The following is a 13541-nucleotide window of genomic DNA, read 5'->3' on the forward strand; positions in this document are numbered from 1 at the left end:
ATGTGCTACTACAGCAAGCCACAAGCTTCCTGCTTCACTCCAATCTGATGCATTTTCCTCTTTTTTCCACATCTGAGCTGGAATCTGGCTCAGAACTGTACAGTTCTGTACAGCTCGCCATTTTTTTGCACTGGTAATATTAGGTTGGGGTTGTGAGGGACCAAAAGCTAGTGGGAGAGAGTGTAAACAGAAGGATGATGGGAAATGGGGGCTCACTCCAAGCCAACAGTCTAGCTCACAACTCAGAATTTCTAATAACTACTGGCGACACTATGTCCTAGAATGATACAAGTTTAGATATTTTGGCTAAAAATGGCCTAGTTATAATTTAAAGGCCACTGAAAACTTGATGAAAATTAATTTATAAATGGGATTAATGTGGGTCTTTAAAGGAAAAAGTTTCTGTCAGCTCTAACAGTCTCTAACAGCATACAGGTTGAGAAACCAAAAATACCAACAGCTTTTTTGTTCTTGCAATAAATAAATGCCAATAATAACTTTTTTAACCATAAATGTGTGGGCTTCTTAATATTTTTGTTAAATTAAATATTTTTTCAACACTTTTGTGCTTTGAAGTGGAATTAAAAGGTGAGTTGATGTGAAATGACCTCTTTCAGGACGATCTTGACTGTTCTATCTACTCATTAACATAATACAGATGGTGAAAAGACGTTGGAAGGGTCTCAACACAGTTTATCCGTGACTCTCCTTCATCTTTACACTATTGGTAAAGATTGATAATGATAATACAGATAGAAAAGCATTTAAAAAATATATACATTAAAATTTAAAAATTTAGTATTTTAAAATAATGCATCAAGCACACCAGAATTGTCTGCCACACAATATACATAGAAGATTTAACAAAAGACAAGATAAACTTTTAATTTAAAAGGACGTAAGATTCTCTCATTGCCAAAATTCAGAACTAAGACAAAAACAGGAAAGGTTTGTTTTCAAGGAGACGGGATATGGAACAATTGAAAAAAATCAATTAAAGAATCCAAATCCTAAACGACCTCCACAAAACCAAAAATACAATGAACTTCTTTTGCTTACTTACTGAACTTAAAAAAACGGACTTCTTTTATGTAAGAATGCCATAAGCATACCTATTTGCTATATAGCAGATATGTATGTTCAGATACAGTACCTTTAATTCAAATATTCTTTTTTCTATGTAAAACGGGCAGAAAAATACGTTTTCTTCTTTCTATTCCTTTTTATGTTTAAAATCTTTTTATAAATTGTTTTATGGAAATAAAAAATAAATAATTCAAGTAAGTTCAAGTAAATTCAAGTAGTTCGGCTAATGCAACTGTCTACTCTGTCAACTTAGGCCACCACTGACGTCAGACTGATAGACAAGGAAGATGCTTGTGAGGGAACTCCGGATCCTCACTCTAAAACAGAAAAGTCTAAAATTACGGCAAAAGACTCTGAAATGTTTGCAGTGAACAATCGCCAGGCATCCTGGGAACCTTCCAGAATCAAACCTGACACGTCTTTACATGCAGCAGAACTCAAGGAGATGAGAAAGTCTGATAATACAATAACTGCTAATGGGCATCATGACTCTGCATTAATGAGGACGGCGTTCAGTGAAAATGGACATGACTTTCCCTCTGACAGACTGATGAGTGAAATGAAGGAAAAATATTGTCATTGTGAGCGTCAAGAAAAGGCGAAGGCTGCCGAATCTTCTGAGGATTCTTTCCGGAAGGGTGGCAGAGACGGGAGTGAGAGTTATGAGGCTCGGAGAATGAAAGACTTGAGCCCTACAGAGGAAAAGGATTGCAACAACGTCGGGGACTCCAAAACTCCCAAAATAGTTCCTCTGAAGCCGCGGAGATCAAAGAAGTCTTTAAATAAAGAGAACCAGGACGGTGTTCATGCTGCTGGATGTGGAGGTGTGACACCCTGTGAGTCAGCGAGGAGTCTGGATGACCATGCTGGACCGCACTCCACTCAGCCTTGTCAACACACCAAGAACCAGCCGCTTCCAAAGCAGGAACTCAAAGAGCGCAGGGAAGCCACGGTGCAAGGTCAGTGGACGAGAGGGGGTGTTCTCCGGGAAGATCATTTCCATAACATCTCAGAGTTTTGCTCAAAATTTTCAGCTCCTCCCCGCACTCTGCCTCTGAAAATGCATTGGTCCCGAGACAGGCCGAGCAGCGTAGACAGCAGCCACATCCACTACCGGACTCCCAACCCCGAACCCGCCAAGAGGAAGCCAGCGGTAAAACCCCGTTTGTCCATCACCGGAAAGTAGCGCCTTTGCATGAGCTTCCGGCTGTGCGGCGATGATCTCGGTTTTTGCCATCAAAAACTCCAAACATCCCACCAGCATACTTCAAAATTCCATGTGGCTGTTGACAAGAAAGCAAAACATGTTTTGGCATAGCACCATTGACCGAGTCAGCTCTGAGAGCTTTTTGCTTTCCCTTGTTTCCTCTGCAAAGCTTGACATCTGCTTGGCCATTTCAGAACACTGCGGGCCCTTAAGCAAAGCTCACATTGCTTAAGCTGCAGGCGTTGTCCTTCTCCCTCCTTTAGCTTGTCACCTTAACACCTGGTATCTTCTTCCAACTTCCTCGCAGAGGAAAGGTGGCTGCTGTTGTAAGGAGTGCACGACCTTTACGCCATTTCTTTTCTTTAAACTTCCTTTTCACATGATGTAAATCCCTTTTTTTGAAGGGCATTTGTGCAAAAATGTTCTACCTTGGCACCTCTGCAGCAGCAAAAAAAGAGGGGAAAAAGGGTAATTAGGAGGAAACAGGAGCTGTGGAGCTGCCAAACCTCTTCGGGACTGAGGCATTCACAAACATGAATACCTTTCTCCTGTAAGGGATTTTGAAAAATAAAACCTCAGTGCATGGCAAAACCACTGCACTCCCAATCATGTTTTAAATATGATTAGCTGGTATCTATACACTGCGTGCATGCATCTGATAATCACAGAACTGCCCAGTTTCTGGAAACCCTCCTTTAGTTGAACTATAGCATAAGTTAGTGACACAAACACAAACCTAACAGTAAGCATTCACTGCAAAAGCAATTGGGCTGAAATCTGCAGGGGAAATTGCAGCCTTGGCATTTAAACTGCTCTTTCAGCTTTGTTGCAACTCAGATCAAAGCAGTACCAAAAATATAAGAAAGTGCATAACTCACATCACAGAAGCCTTTCTCTGCAAGAGGAATTTTGCTGATGTTTGCCTGTTGTTTGTTTTTCTTTTCATTTAGGAGACTCCTCCTACACCGGCGATTCACGAAGAGCCGCTCTGTGAAGCCTCAGTAAGTCTCGTATTCATCCAGCGGTGCATTATGAGAGGCCACATGAGACATAATTTATACTTTGTCGCTCAAACTCTACTACACTCTTACGCACATACTGTCAAATTCATTATGTCTCATACGGCCTCTCATAATGGATGGACAACCAATTACTTTTTATTGATTCAGATGTATTTCAAATCCATTGATATGCAAACAAACGTTATTTCATCCTTGTTAAAATATATATTTTCCGTTTGTTAGACAGGAACTCCAAATCTGATTTTTCAACCTACATGTCCTATTATTAATAGATAGACAGACCACATATGGCCATTTATAAGAATCTACTCAGTTGACTGCACCGTTCTAAAAGTCTGTTTTATTCATCTTTCTGTGTCAGAGGGAACCATGGGAGAGACGTCTGGGCTCAGTATCGGAGGATGACCAAGACCACGACCTTCCATACCTGAGGGAAACCCACTTGGGCATTGAGCGCAAATGTTCCAGCATCACTGTTAGTTCCACATCCAGCCTGGAGGCGGAGGTCGATTTTACCGTCCTCACAGACCTGCAGACGGGCATGGAGGAGTTCTCCAGGGGGATGTCGGAGCTGGGAGAGAGGGATCTGTCACCCGACGGAGGACTCTGCATGGGCATCGACCTGCTCCAGCACCAAAATGTCTCGGAACCGCCCCCACCTGTAGTGCCAACTCCTCTTCCTAGAGGAAGCACCAGTAGTCCTCCAGCCAAACCCGTCCAAACTGAGGAAGTCCGGCCAGAGGTCAAACGGCCTGAAGGACAGGTAGATAAATCCATGTTGTGTACTTCTGTCTTCTATTGTTCTATACCAGGAGTCCACAACCTTTGACACTTAAAGAATTTTTTTTTTTTTTTTTTTGCATAAATACGTTTTTTTTCTTGAAAAAATGAAATTCCCAACTTTTGACAGAGGGTTCACATGATTTCCTTTCAAAACAAAAGACACTCTGTATCACATGGAATCATTTTAATGCAGCAAAACTAGTAGTAGTAGATGTCATAAATCTAAAAATAAAATTACAGTGTTAAATTACAGTGTCAACCGTGTTAATTGTGATTAATTTATTATATACATTTTAGTGCGTTACTTTTTTTATGGCGTAATCTCATTTTTACATCGTATGGTTACTTCCATCTTATGCACACCTGGAGAAATATTTTATCTCGCTTAAAAAAATATAAAAATATGAAATAAATTACTAGAATTTCAGTCCTGTTATACTTTTAAGTTTCATGTGTTTTTTACAAAAGGGGACTGTTTAATACGCGATGCGTCATGTTGTCATGGTAACCGCTTCAGCACCGCTCCACTCCAGCTCCTTTTGGAGAAAGGTGATCGTCATGAGAAGAAAAAACAAAAATATAATTTCAGCAATTGTTTTTGTCAAAATGATGAAGCAAAAGTTTGTTTACAAGGAAGAAAAAAATAAAGTCTAAATAGTTTAATTCCTTTGCGGCGTTTCATTTCTTACTTTTTAGATTCTCTTCTCTATTTCTTTTCTGCTTCATCTCAGTCTTTAAAACGATTAAAGAAAATATTAAAGAAAAATATAAAATTACTTCCAGGTGTTTTCTACTCTCTTGCTGTATGGTAAACTGTGGAGTAAGGTACATCCACATTTGAATTTTGGTATCCATAAGAAATTTGTATACGAAATACAAAAATTGTTTTCACTGTTTTTTGATCTGGTAAATTAAAGCAACCTGAACTGGAACGGATGTGTTTTTGTTGTTTTTAAAATTTTGTTCAAGATTGAAAAAAAAAAAAAATCACCCCTCCGTGGTGTCAAAGTAAAGATTGGAGGACTTTTTATAGTAAAAAAAAATGAAAAAAAGAAACTTAATAAAGCCTCCTTTTTGTTTTTATTTTGATCTTTTACTATGCTGCAATGTCACAAACTTAAATAAAAAACCTCAAAATGACGCTTTCAACAGCAATTCAATCAATGAATTAGATTAATTAATTACAGGTCAGAATTAATTAATAACACCAGAAAATTAATTGTATGATGGCACTAAAATATACAAAATTTATTTTGTGTGGGCCAAAATATTTTAATATTGTTAAACAGTAGACAAATATCCTCAAAACCCAATTGATTTTCAATGGTGCTCAAAAATCTGTCAAAATAGATTGTGTGATAAAAACTTTGTGTTCCCTTTTTTTTTTTTTTAAAGCCCGTCGTTCCCAAAAAACCAAAGAGGTCGGTGCCGGTGTCATCTTCAGTGGACAGGGAACACCCACATAAAGACGCCAGTCGCATGGCAGCTGCTGCACCACTGAGCAGAGAGCCCAGCGACGTCATCCCCACCCCGGCGGTGAGGAAGACCGACGTCAGGACGGAGACCCAGCCCAACGGGTCAGAGGTCACCACCACCATTGTGGAGTTCACAGATCAGGTCTGCTAGAGTTGAAAGTCCCTCTGTCCTGTTTTCATGCTGCTTGCTTCTTACTCTGAGTAAAACAAGTCACACTCTGAATGGATCTGTTGCAGGATCACACCATCACTGGTCTGGGGGAGGTTTCGTATTCCACGAGACAAAGTGTGTCTCCGGTGAGTACGGCTGCAGTGGGCAGAGCAGATCTTTAGCTTATACCGAATCCATATCAGTGGGAGTGTCTATTTTTTGCCTAAAAGCTGTTTTTGTTTTCATCAGGTGCACAAGGGCACTTTTGGGCGAGAGACACCAGGCTCTCCCATCCTCGTCACGGAAAACGTTACCTCGGCAACCACTCACGTCTCAAAGGTAGAGGTGCTTGAATGAAACTTATAAAGTCGGGTCTGACTAAACCCCTGTGGGTGCAGCTCACAAAATTATATTTTGAGTCGCAGAGAAAAAGCTCTTTAAAGAAAATCCAATGGAAATTATGTTTTTGACATGTTTTTGTTGCGTTTTGTCTCAATGGAGGACATATAAAAAGGAAAAAAACATGTTTAAAATTGCATTTTTTGAGTATTTTTTAACATTTCTTTTGTGAATCAGGAGCAGACTGTTACGCCCCAATTTGTCTAGGGGATCTGGGGCCTAACATAAAGGTAAATTAAATAAGTGTTTAACAAAAACACAACAAATAGCTCCCTTCTCGTGGTCTAGAGGTCCAAATGGTGATTTTGAAGGCTTCCTTCTCCGGCCTCGACCAATGGGGAACCACACCTCCAGCACCACACCTGAAACAAATCAACAGAAAAACACACAAACAAAGATCCACAAAACACAAAGAAGTCCCACTCTGACAAAAATCCACAGAACCAAAAAGAAAACCAAATACGGCCACAGCCGTAACACAGACAAAAAATGCTGTTTGAAAAAGCTTGTTGGTGTGACGCACAACTACCTACGGCAAGCCACGAGCTCCCTGCTCAACTCCACTCTGATGCATCCACCTGTAGACAAATACAAGGTTGTGGGGGGCTGTAAGCTAGGGGGAGAGTGCGTTACTCCATGGCAACAGTCCCCCTCACAACACAAGAGTTTATTACTATTTGTACATGTTAAAGGTTCAGATTGGAATTTTCTTCTGGCATCTCTGGAGTCAGGATTAATAACGGAAGGCAACGAAACTTGAACAAGAGTCATAAATAAAAATGAGAAAAAAGAGTTTAAGAAAGGAGAACTTTTTTATTATTGCGCATTGTAGTATTGTCATGTCATACTTTGTGACATATTGTAATTGTGAATTGTTATCATTCACATTACACTTAGTGTCCCAGCTGTTTAAAAACACTTTTGGTATGTTCTAATAAATAGTTTAAATAGCTGAATAAATAAATTGTGTGGCAGGAGGGATTATGCATGCCTCAGTCTTCCCTCTCTTAGTATCAGAGGTGAATTTTTTGACCCCAAAAAGGACAAAAAAACGTAGAAAATGATGTATGAATGGATGGGAAGACTTTGAAAATGTATCAAAAGGTGATCAGAGTGGGACTTTTGAAACAAAATTCCACTGTGTTGCAGACCGTGAAAGGAGGGTATTCAGAAACGAGGATTGAGAAGAGAATCATAATTACGGGAGATGATGATGTGGATCAGGAGCAGGTAACAATTTATAATCTGCAGAATTTCTTATCTTAAAGCACCACTTTTATTTCTTAAAATATGCCATAATAAACAACAATTTTGTTTATATTTCAGTATTTTTTAGTCTCCCAATAAAACTGCTCTTGCTTTATTTTTCAAGCATTTAGTAAAAAAACATTTTTTGTGTTTCTATTGCTCTGCCAAAATTTTATACTATTTCTAATATTTACAGTTTTAATGTTTGTATGCGGTTTTAAGGAAGTCCTACAGCTGACTTTGTCCTTGCAGGCTCTGGCTATAGCAATCCAGGAAGCCAAGCAGCAGCATCCAGACATGCAGGTGACCAAGGCTGTCGTCGTCAGGGAAACCGAATCATCCGTTGGGGATCGACATGGGGCCTCATAGGTACATCCTTACCCCAAATGATGCTCTATTATATAGTGTCCTCTAAATTCCTTTGAGCTCCAGTCATGGTGATTTACGTCTTCCCTCTCTGCAGTCACAGTTTGCTCAGACAAGAGTGCCCCCCTTTGGACCAGATGTGTCAGTACCTGACTTTTAACTGCAACCTTCTGTCCTGACCAATAAGTGTCCGCAGTGTCTTGATGGAGCCTCTTGTTCCTGGTTTAAAGAAAAAAAAAAAGGACTCCTTTATTTTCTTCTCCTGTTTTTATCCAAGTATTCATATCATAAATACTCTGGTTTTTACAGACAAGCTGGAAAAGGATAAAAAAAATGATAATGTGCCATCAGAAATCCAAACATTTTACAAAAATTGACTCGATCCAATCAAATCCTTTCAATTTCTCAGGGCCTCTATATCCAAGTCACCTGCTTAAGCACTTCTTCAAGGTCAGATGGAATTGATTTAAAAGGGACATTTTTTTATGTCTGCACGCACCACCACAGAGTAAAGCAGGATCACATCTCGCGATAGTTCTCATTTCATGCAGAGCGCCTAACTTAGAAACTAGAAATAGAAGTGAAAACAGTTGTGAAAAAATAAAAGAAACACAAAAAGTACATTTCCTGCGTGGTCGCTTTAGAATAAAACACATGTAGTTTCCTTACACAAAGCATTTGAGTCCAAATGGATCTGCTCCAATCCCTTTCTGTCTGACATGAAATATTTCCTCCTGCTTGATGTTTTTCTACTATGATACGCAGGTGGTGTTTATGCAACGTGGAAATGAAACTGTAGTTGACTTTAGGAGCTCCTAATACACATTCATGCAAACCTGCTGCATCAAAGTTTGGGAACACACACTTCTGTTCTGGATTTAGTAGCTTCCTGTCCGGTCTGGTCCGGTTCAGTGTTTCTATGTGCTTTCAGAGCTCAGCCGGATCGGCTGCAACTTTGTTTTTTTAATGCGTAGCTTTCATTCCAGTTGGAACAGAAACGAGGATATTCATTGATAATAAGAGATATATTAAATTGAAAAGGAGGTTGAACTGATTGAAGGAATAATCTTGTGATTCATAATCCCTTCAAAATAAAAAAAAAATTATAATTTTTTCAACTTTAATGTGAAAAAAATAAGACCCAGTGGCTCCGAAATGACTTAAAATCCTGATATTATTTTGATTAGAAAGTTACAAATCACTTTGCTTTAAACATAATTTCCCCTGTAAGTGTAAAAAAATGGAGAAGGACCTGGTTGCAGCCAAGATGGCGCACAAACACAACATTTGAACTTTGAATTTTGGTCGAGGACTTCCGGCTAGTGATGCTCTGGCGCCATCTTGGGGCAATGTTGTTTTCTGTAGCCAGGTTTTCAGGCTCATATTGTCAAAATGGCAACCATTGACTGTATACAAGTACTGGACTGATTGATTCTTTCCCCCCTTGTGTTCCGAACAGGAAGTAGCCTCTGGGTCCAAGACGCCAAAATTCTAAAAACTTTGTCTTTATATTTGTCAGAATACCCTTTCTTGGTCTGCTATCTTTTTATTAACATATTCTAGATAATTGTATTTTTTTATGATAATCTTTCTTCATCACAAGTTATTATAGTTATAAACTGACTTCATTTTATCGGAACCGGCGGTAAAATCGCCTGCAGCGCGGTTTATGCTGGTTGCTCCAACATCAAATATTTGCCGACACACCTATCACGAAAAAGGGGCGGGTTCAAGGCGCCTACTACAGGCGCTTTGTCCATCTGTATGGACCAATCACTGCTTACTAAACTCATCTGGTTCCAACATGTTTGCTTCTGTTTCGCAGAAAAATAGCGACTGAATTCGCTTAATTTCATTGCAAGCTTTCCTCTAGGGGTTTACTCGCTCAGTCCAGTTCTTTTATACAGTCTATGGTTACATCCCAACATTTTTGGTTTTCTTTAAAACTAAGTCACAAAACCAGCAACATACACTAATGTCTCCAGCACTATCATCCAAACTACAAAAAAACAACAACAAGGAGGAAGAATTTTTTTGAATTCACTGCATTATTGTTGAGATGATGAAATCCAAATGACATGTGCCAATTACTGAATTTATTTGTAGTAAAAGTGTATTTTTGTTTCCATCTATTTCTTCCTACAACACAGCTTTTGTAGAATTGACTTGAGGCTGCATGGGAACTGTACAAACCCTTTTTTTGTATGTAACAACTTTTTAATGAGCTTTTAATTACAAAAGTGCCAGAGTCAAATGCATGAACTTGGCATGACAAGTTTGCCCTTTAATTCTGGTTTTAATACAGAGTATTAGCAGTTCTCATTTACTTGAAAATACCTAAAAACGAAATCCCTTCAAGACTTTTAAACGCCAGGTTGAAATAGGAAATAGTGAGGTAAACGTTTGGCCTTCGGACACTAACTGTCAGTATCCATGTGTGCGGTGTAACTCCTGTGGTGTTTAGGGTTTTTATTTCTTCTACTTTTATTTTGAAGTGATGGTTATTTATTTATATGGGTGTCGAATTAGAAAAGAAAACAACTCCATGCATACTTGATTCTGTTTCTTTGGTGCTGTTTGGTGGATTGTAAAGACGTGAAGTGGTCAAGAGCTGTAGATTTTTCATGTACACTAGGGGGCACCATTGACCTGAAAGAAGAAAACTTTGCTTTACATCAAGCATCCACATCGGAAACCTTTGACCCCGCCCCTCAATACAGAACAACAATACTTACGTTGAGCCTGTAAGGACACAAGGTTGTCGTCCAGCAAAAGACAATTCATGGAAGTGTGACCAGCGACAACCAGACTGTGAATAATCACAAACAATTTGGCTGAGACACCTTGTCAAAGTCTGATTGGATGCCCTGTGATTGAACCTCTCTGCCTACACTTCATCTTTTCTGCTCTGCTGCTCTCCATCGCTTGGTGCTGTGTCTTTGCTGTACATTGTACTTGCATTCCTTCAAAAACCAATAAAGACGAGAAGAAAAAAAGAACAAAGGGAAATGTGTGGTTTCTGTTTACTGCTGAATGTAATGAAACGTGTTTGCATTCCAAAAATGCAAAACTAAAACCTAAAGTTTATTTAAGTAATTCTACTTTTTATGGGAATCTGTACAATTAGATTTGACGTTTGTTTGCAGGACATATTTAAGAGTGTCAAAGCTAAATCAAATAATTCATATTTATGTTAAACTTACAAAAACAACCAGTGAGACTCCCAGTAATGTATCTGTAACCTCAAAAATATCTTAGAAAGGTAATGAATTTAGAATTACATGTGTTCAGATATCAACTTATTATATACTTAGCATTTTTTAAAATAAAATAATATTCTTAAGTAAATGTACAACTTTTTCAGAGTTAGGATGCATTTTTCTATTTATGATAAAAATGTGAATTTATACTGTCTTCATTACTGACAAATATTCCATCATTTTCACTAAGAAAATGTATTTTACATTAAGTAAAACAAGATCAGTACTGTAAAAATAACTGTAGGGAAAAATCGCATTGCAATATTTCATTTGACGATATTTGTATCAGTTCAAAATGCTGCCAAAATTTTATTAATTATATATTCAGCATCTTACTTTTGTTTTCCGCCTAAACCCCTCAACCGTCAGTTGGAAGCACACTGAGACTCTGAGCAAAACAAGATATCATGAGAACCAGCTTCTGTTAAATGTTCAGTCTTCAGTTTTTTCACAAAAACATGTTCAAATGCAATGCATTGTGGTCTATATTTGCTAAGGGAGCATAAATGCACACTGGTTTTTTGCAAAGACTTCTGGAAAATTTCTCAATTTTAGAATTGTAGATTCATACAGCACTAGAAAATGGTGAATGCACTATATAGTGAGTAGTGAAGGAATTCATCTTGGTTATTACTTGGCACGGGCACCATTTTAAATTTGATAGACATCTCTCCAGTATTTAGGAAAACACCATTATCTTTATTAAATCGAGCTCATCCAACTCAACCAATGTCAGAGAAGTGCAAATACTGACCGATACATCATGTTAATCAGCATCCAGCAGTTAAACTGTTGGAAAAGTCAGAGGTCACTGTCATTTAGAATCATTCCCATCAGGACAGACAAAGAGAAATGCTTGACTTATTTTTTTAAAGCCTATGGAAAATATATGGGAATAACTTAACAAAAAAAACAAAAAAACAGAGGAACATGGAAACAAAAAAAGTAAATGTATAAAATCTCTCCAGTTAAAAATGTGGACTATAATCATAAGACTTAAGGCTCATTTTGGGTCCTGAGGATTTTATACATACATTGTTACTGTTCTAAGATGATGGAATTAAAGTAAAACATTAACTATGACACCGGTCAGCCGTTTACAATGAAAGCCATACGGAAAGTGTTGGAAAGTTTCTGACTTATGATATAAAAGGTGTTGCGGAACGTTGTTGACCCCACAGCTTTGAACCAGGTCAGTTTCATGGAGACAAATAATGCAAAACATCAGAGAGGAAATCAAATCCAGGCAAAAGTTAAAGCATTTTCCTCTTTTTTCTTATAAATAACAGTTGGTTGTCTTTCTCAGACAGACACTCTTTTACAATAACAGGCCTTCATTTGATTTTCTTATAGTTTTTTTTGATTTGTTGATTGAAATCAGTCCAAAAGTTCAGTACACAGAGTACATCTGCTTTTAACAAAACCTGCACGGTCCAGTTGAGAAAACATAATTTACATCCTTCAACGTGAAAAGCATAAGAGTTTCTGCTGGTTTGAATGGAGATGAGATAAAACCCTCTTCAAAGACACAGCAGTGAGTCAAGTCACGGTGTCCTTTCAGTTCCATAAAAGCATCTTCTGAAGAAGCCAGTTCTTTTAGTAACAGCTTCATACAGGAGGAAGAGGAGGAGGAGGAGAATCTTCCTCACAAAATCGCCTTTGTAAAGAGAAGAGGAAAGACACAGTGGGGTAAGAAAGGGAGCAGGTGGAGCCGTGGTGCTGTCTTTGACCCGCTGTTTTTTCCTCTGAACAAGCAGCTGGAAGCCCGGGATGTTTGTCATAGAGTTGCTGTGGCTGTGAAGATTAGGGCTGCAAAGATGACGAGAGGAAAAGCCAAGAGCTCCTGAGCTGCTCCCATGACGGCGAAGCCTAGAACAAGCAGAGTCATAATTCAACAGGTTTGTCTGGCTTTTAGTTTTTTCAGGAAAGTTTAGCACAAATAAGCACAAGATGCCCCAACATTATTCAGGACACAGACCGGTTTAAAGGGTAACCAAACAGGGAAGTTGGAGGCTGACTCCACCCATAGCCGAAATTTGAAAATCCAGTCAGAGGGGCGGGGTTTGGGGGCTGGACTGCTATCATTACTGGAGCTGCAGATCATGACGTCAGACCTCTGAAACTTACATGGTTTTACCAATCACAAAATTACCTCTAGTACCTCATTTCAACCTGTAGGGGGCAGCACATAGATGTTTTTTGACTATATTTTCAAGAATTAAATGATTTTATTTTCATTTATCAAAAATTTGGTACCTTTTAAACCCTACTTATAGAGTTCAATAGCCAAAAAAGTTGATCTAGGGTTTGCTTACCCTTTAATGTCAGACTATATTTTCACAGGGTCTGAATGAGGCTGAATTAGGCGTTCAATTATTATTAATTTTTTGTTTTAATTTTGTTTTCCAGTTTCACTCAACTTTTAAGGGTAAAGTTTGGCTGAACTCAAATAGCTTCCCCCGCTTAAACGTTTTTTTGTTGTTGCGTGACTTAGTAAAGTTATATATAAGTTTTTAGAATCAAAAATAAAACAGCAAACAATGT

General features: G+C 38.4%; 3 protein-coding genes across 7 annotated transcripts in view; 2 read left to right on the forward strand and 1 right to left on the reverse strand.

The window, feature by feature from the left end:
- Positions 1 to 10741, forward strand: part of si:dkey-178k16.1 (band 4.1-like protein 1) — a 57554-nt gene extending 46813 nt beyond the window's left edge. For all 5 annotated transcript variants that reach the window (XM_024292777.2, XM_036212663.1, XM_036212661.1 and 2 more), the window contains 8 exons: positions 3244 to 3294; positions 3677 to 4078; positions 5494 to 5715; positions 5811 to 5870; positions 5974 to 6063; positions 7273 to 7353; positions 7624 to 7740; positions 7835 to 10741. In XM_024292777.2, coding sequence (XP_024148545.1) covers positions 3244 to 3294; positions 3677 to 4078; positions 5494 to 5715; positions 5811 to 5870; positions 5974 to 6063; positions 7273 to 7353; positions 7624 to 7740 — 1023 coding nt within the window. In that variant the 3' untranslated portion in view covers positions 7835 to 10741. The remainder of the gene's footprint in view (positions 1 to 3243; positions 3295 to 3676; positions 4079 to 5493; positions 5716 to 5810; positions 5871 to 5973; positions 6064 to 7272; positions 7354 to 7623; positions 7741 to 7834) is intronic.
- LOC118598939 lies at positions 855 to 2947 on the forward strand. The gene is made up of 2 exons (XM_036212665.1): positions 855 to 2045; positions 2121 to 2947. Exons 1-2 carry the CDS (start codon positions 1445 to 1447, stop codon positions 2270 to 2272), a joined length of 753 nt encoding a protein of 250 aa, XP_036068558.1. The 5' UTR covers positions 855 to 1444; the 3' UTR covers positions 2273 to 2947.
- A 934-nt stretch (positions 10742 to 11675) lies between the features above and the next one.
- LOC112159454 (contactin-4) overlaps positions 11676 to 13541 on the reverse strand; it is an 86389-nt gene continuing 84523 nt past the window's right edge. Inside the window, exon 23 of the mRNA XM_024293513.2 lies at positions 11676 to 12866. Coding sequence (XP_024149281.1) covers positions 12775 to 12866 — 92 coding nt within the window. The 3' untranslated portion in view covers positions 11676 to 12774. The remainder of the gene's footprint in view (positions 12867 to 13541) is intronic.

Source organism: Oryzias melastigma, linkage group LG7, assembly GCF_002922805.2.
Source record: "Oryzias melastigma strain HK-1 linkage group LG7, ASM292280v2, whole genome shotgun sequence".
Classification (NCBI taxonomy): Eukaryota; Metazoa; Chordata; class Actinopteri; order Beloniformes; family Adrianichthyidae; genus Oryzias; species Oryzias melastigma.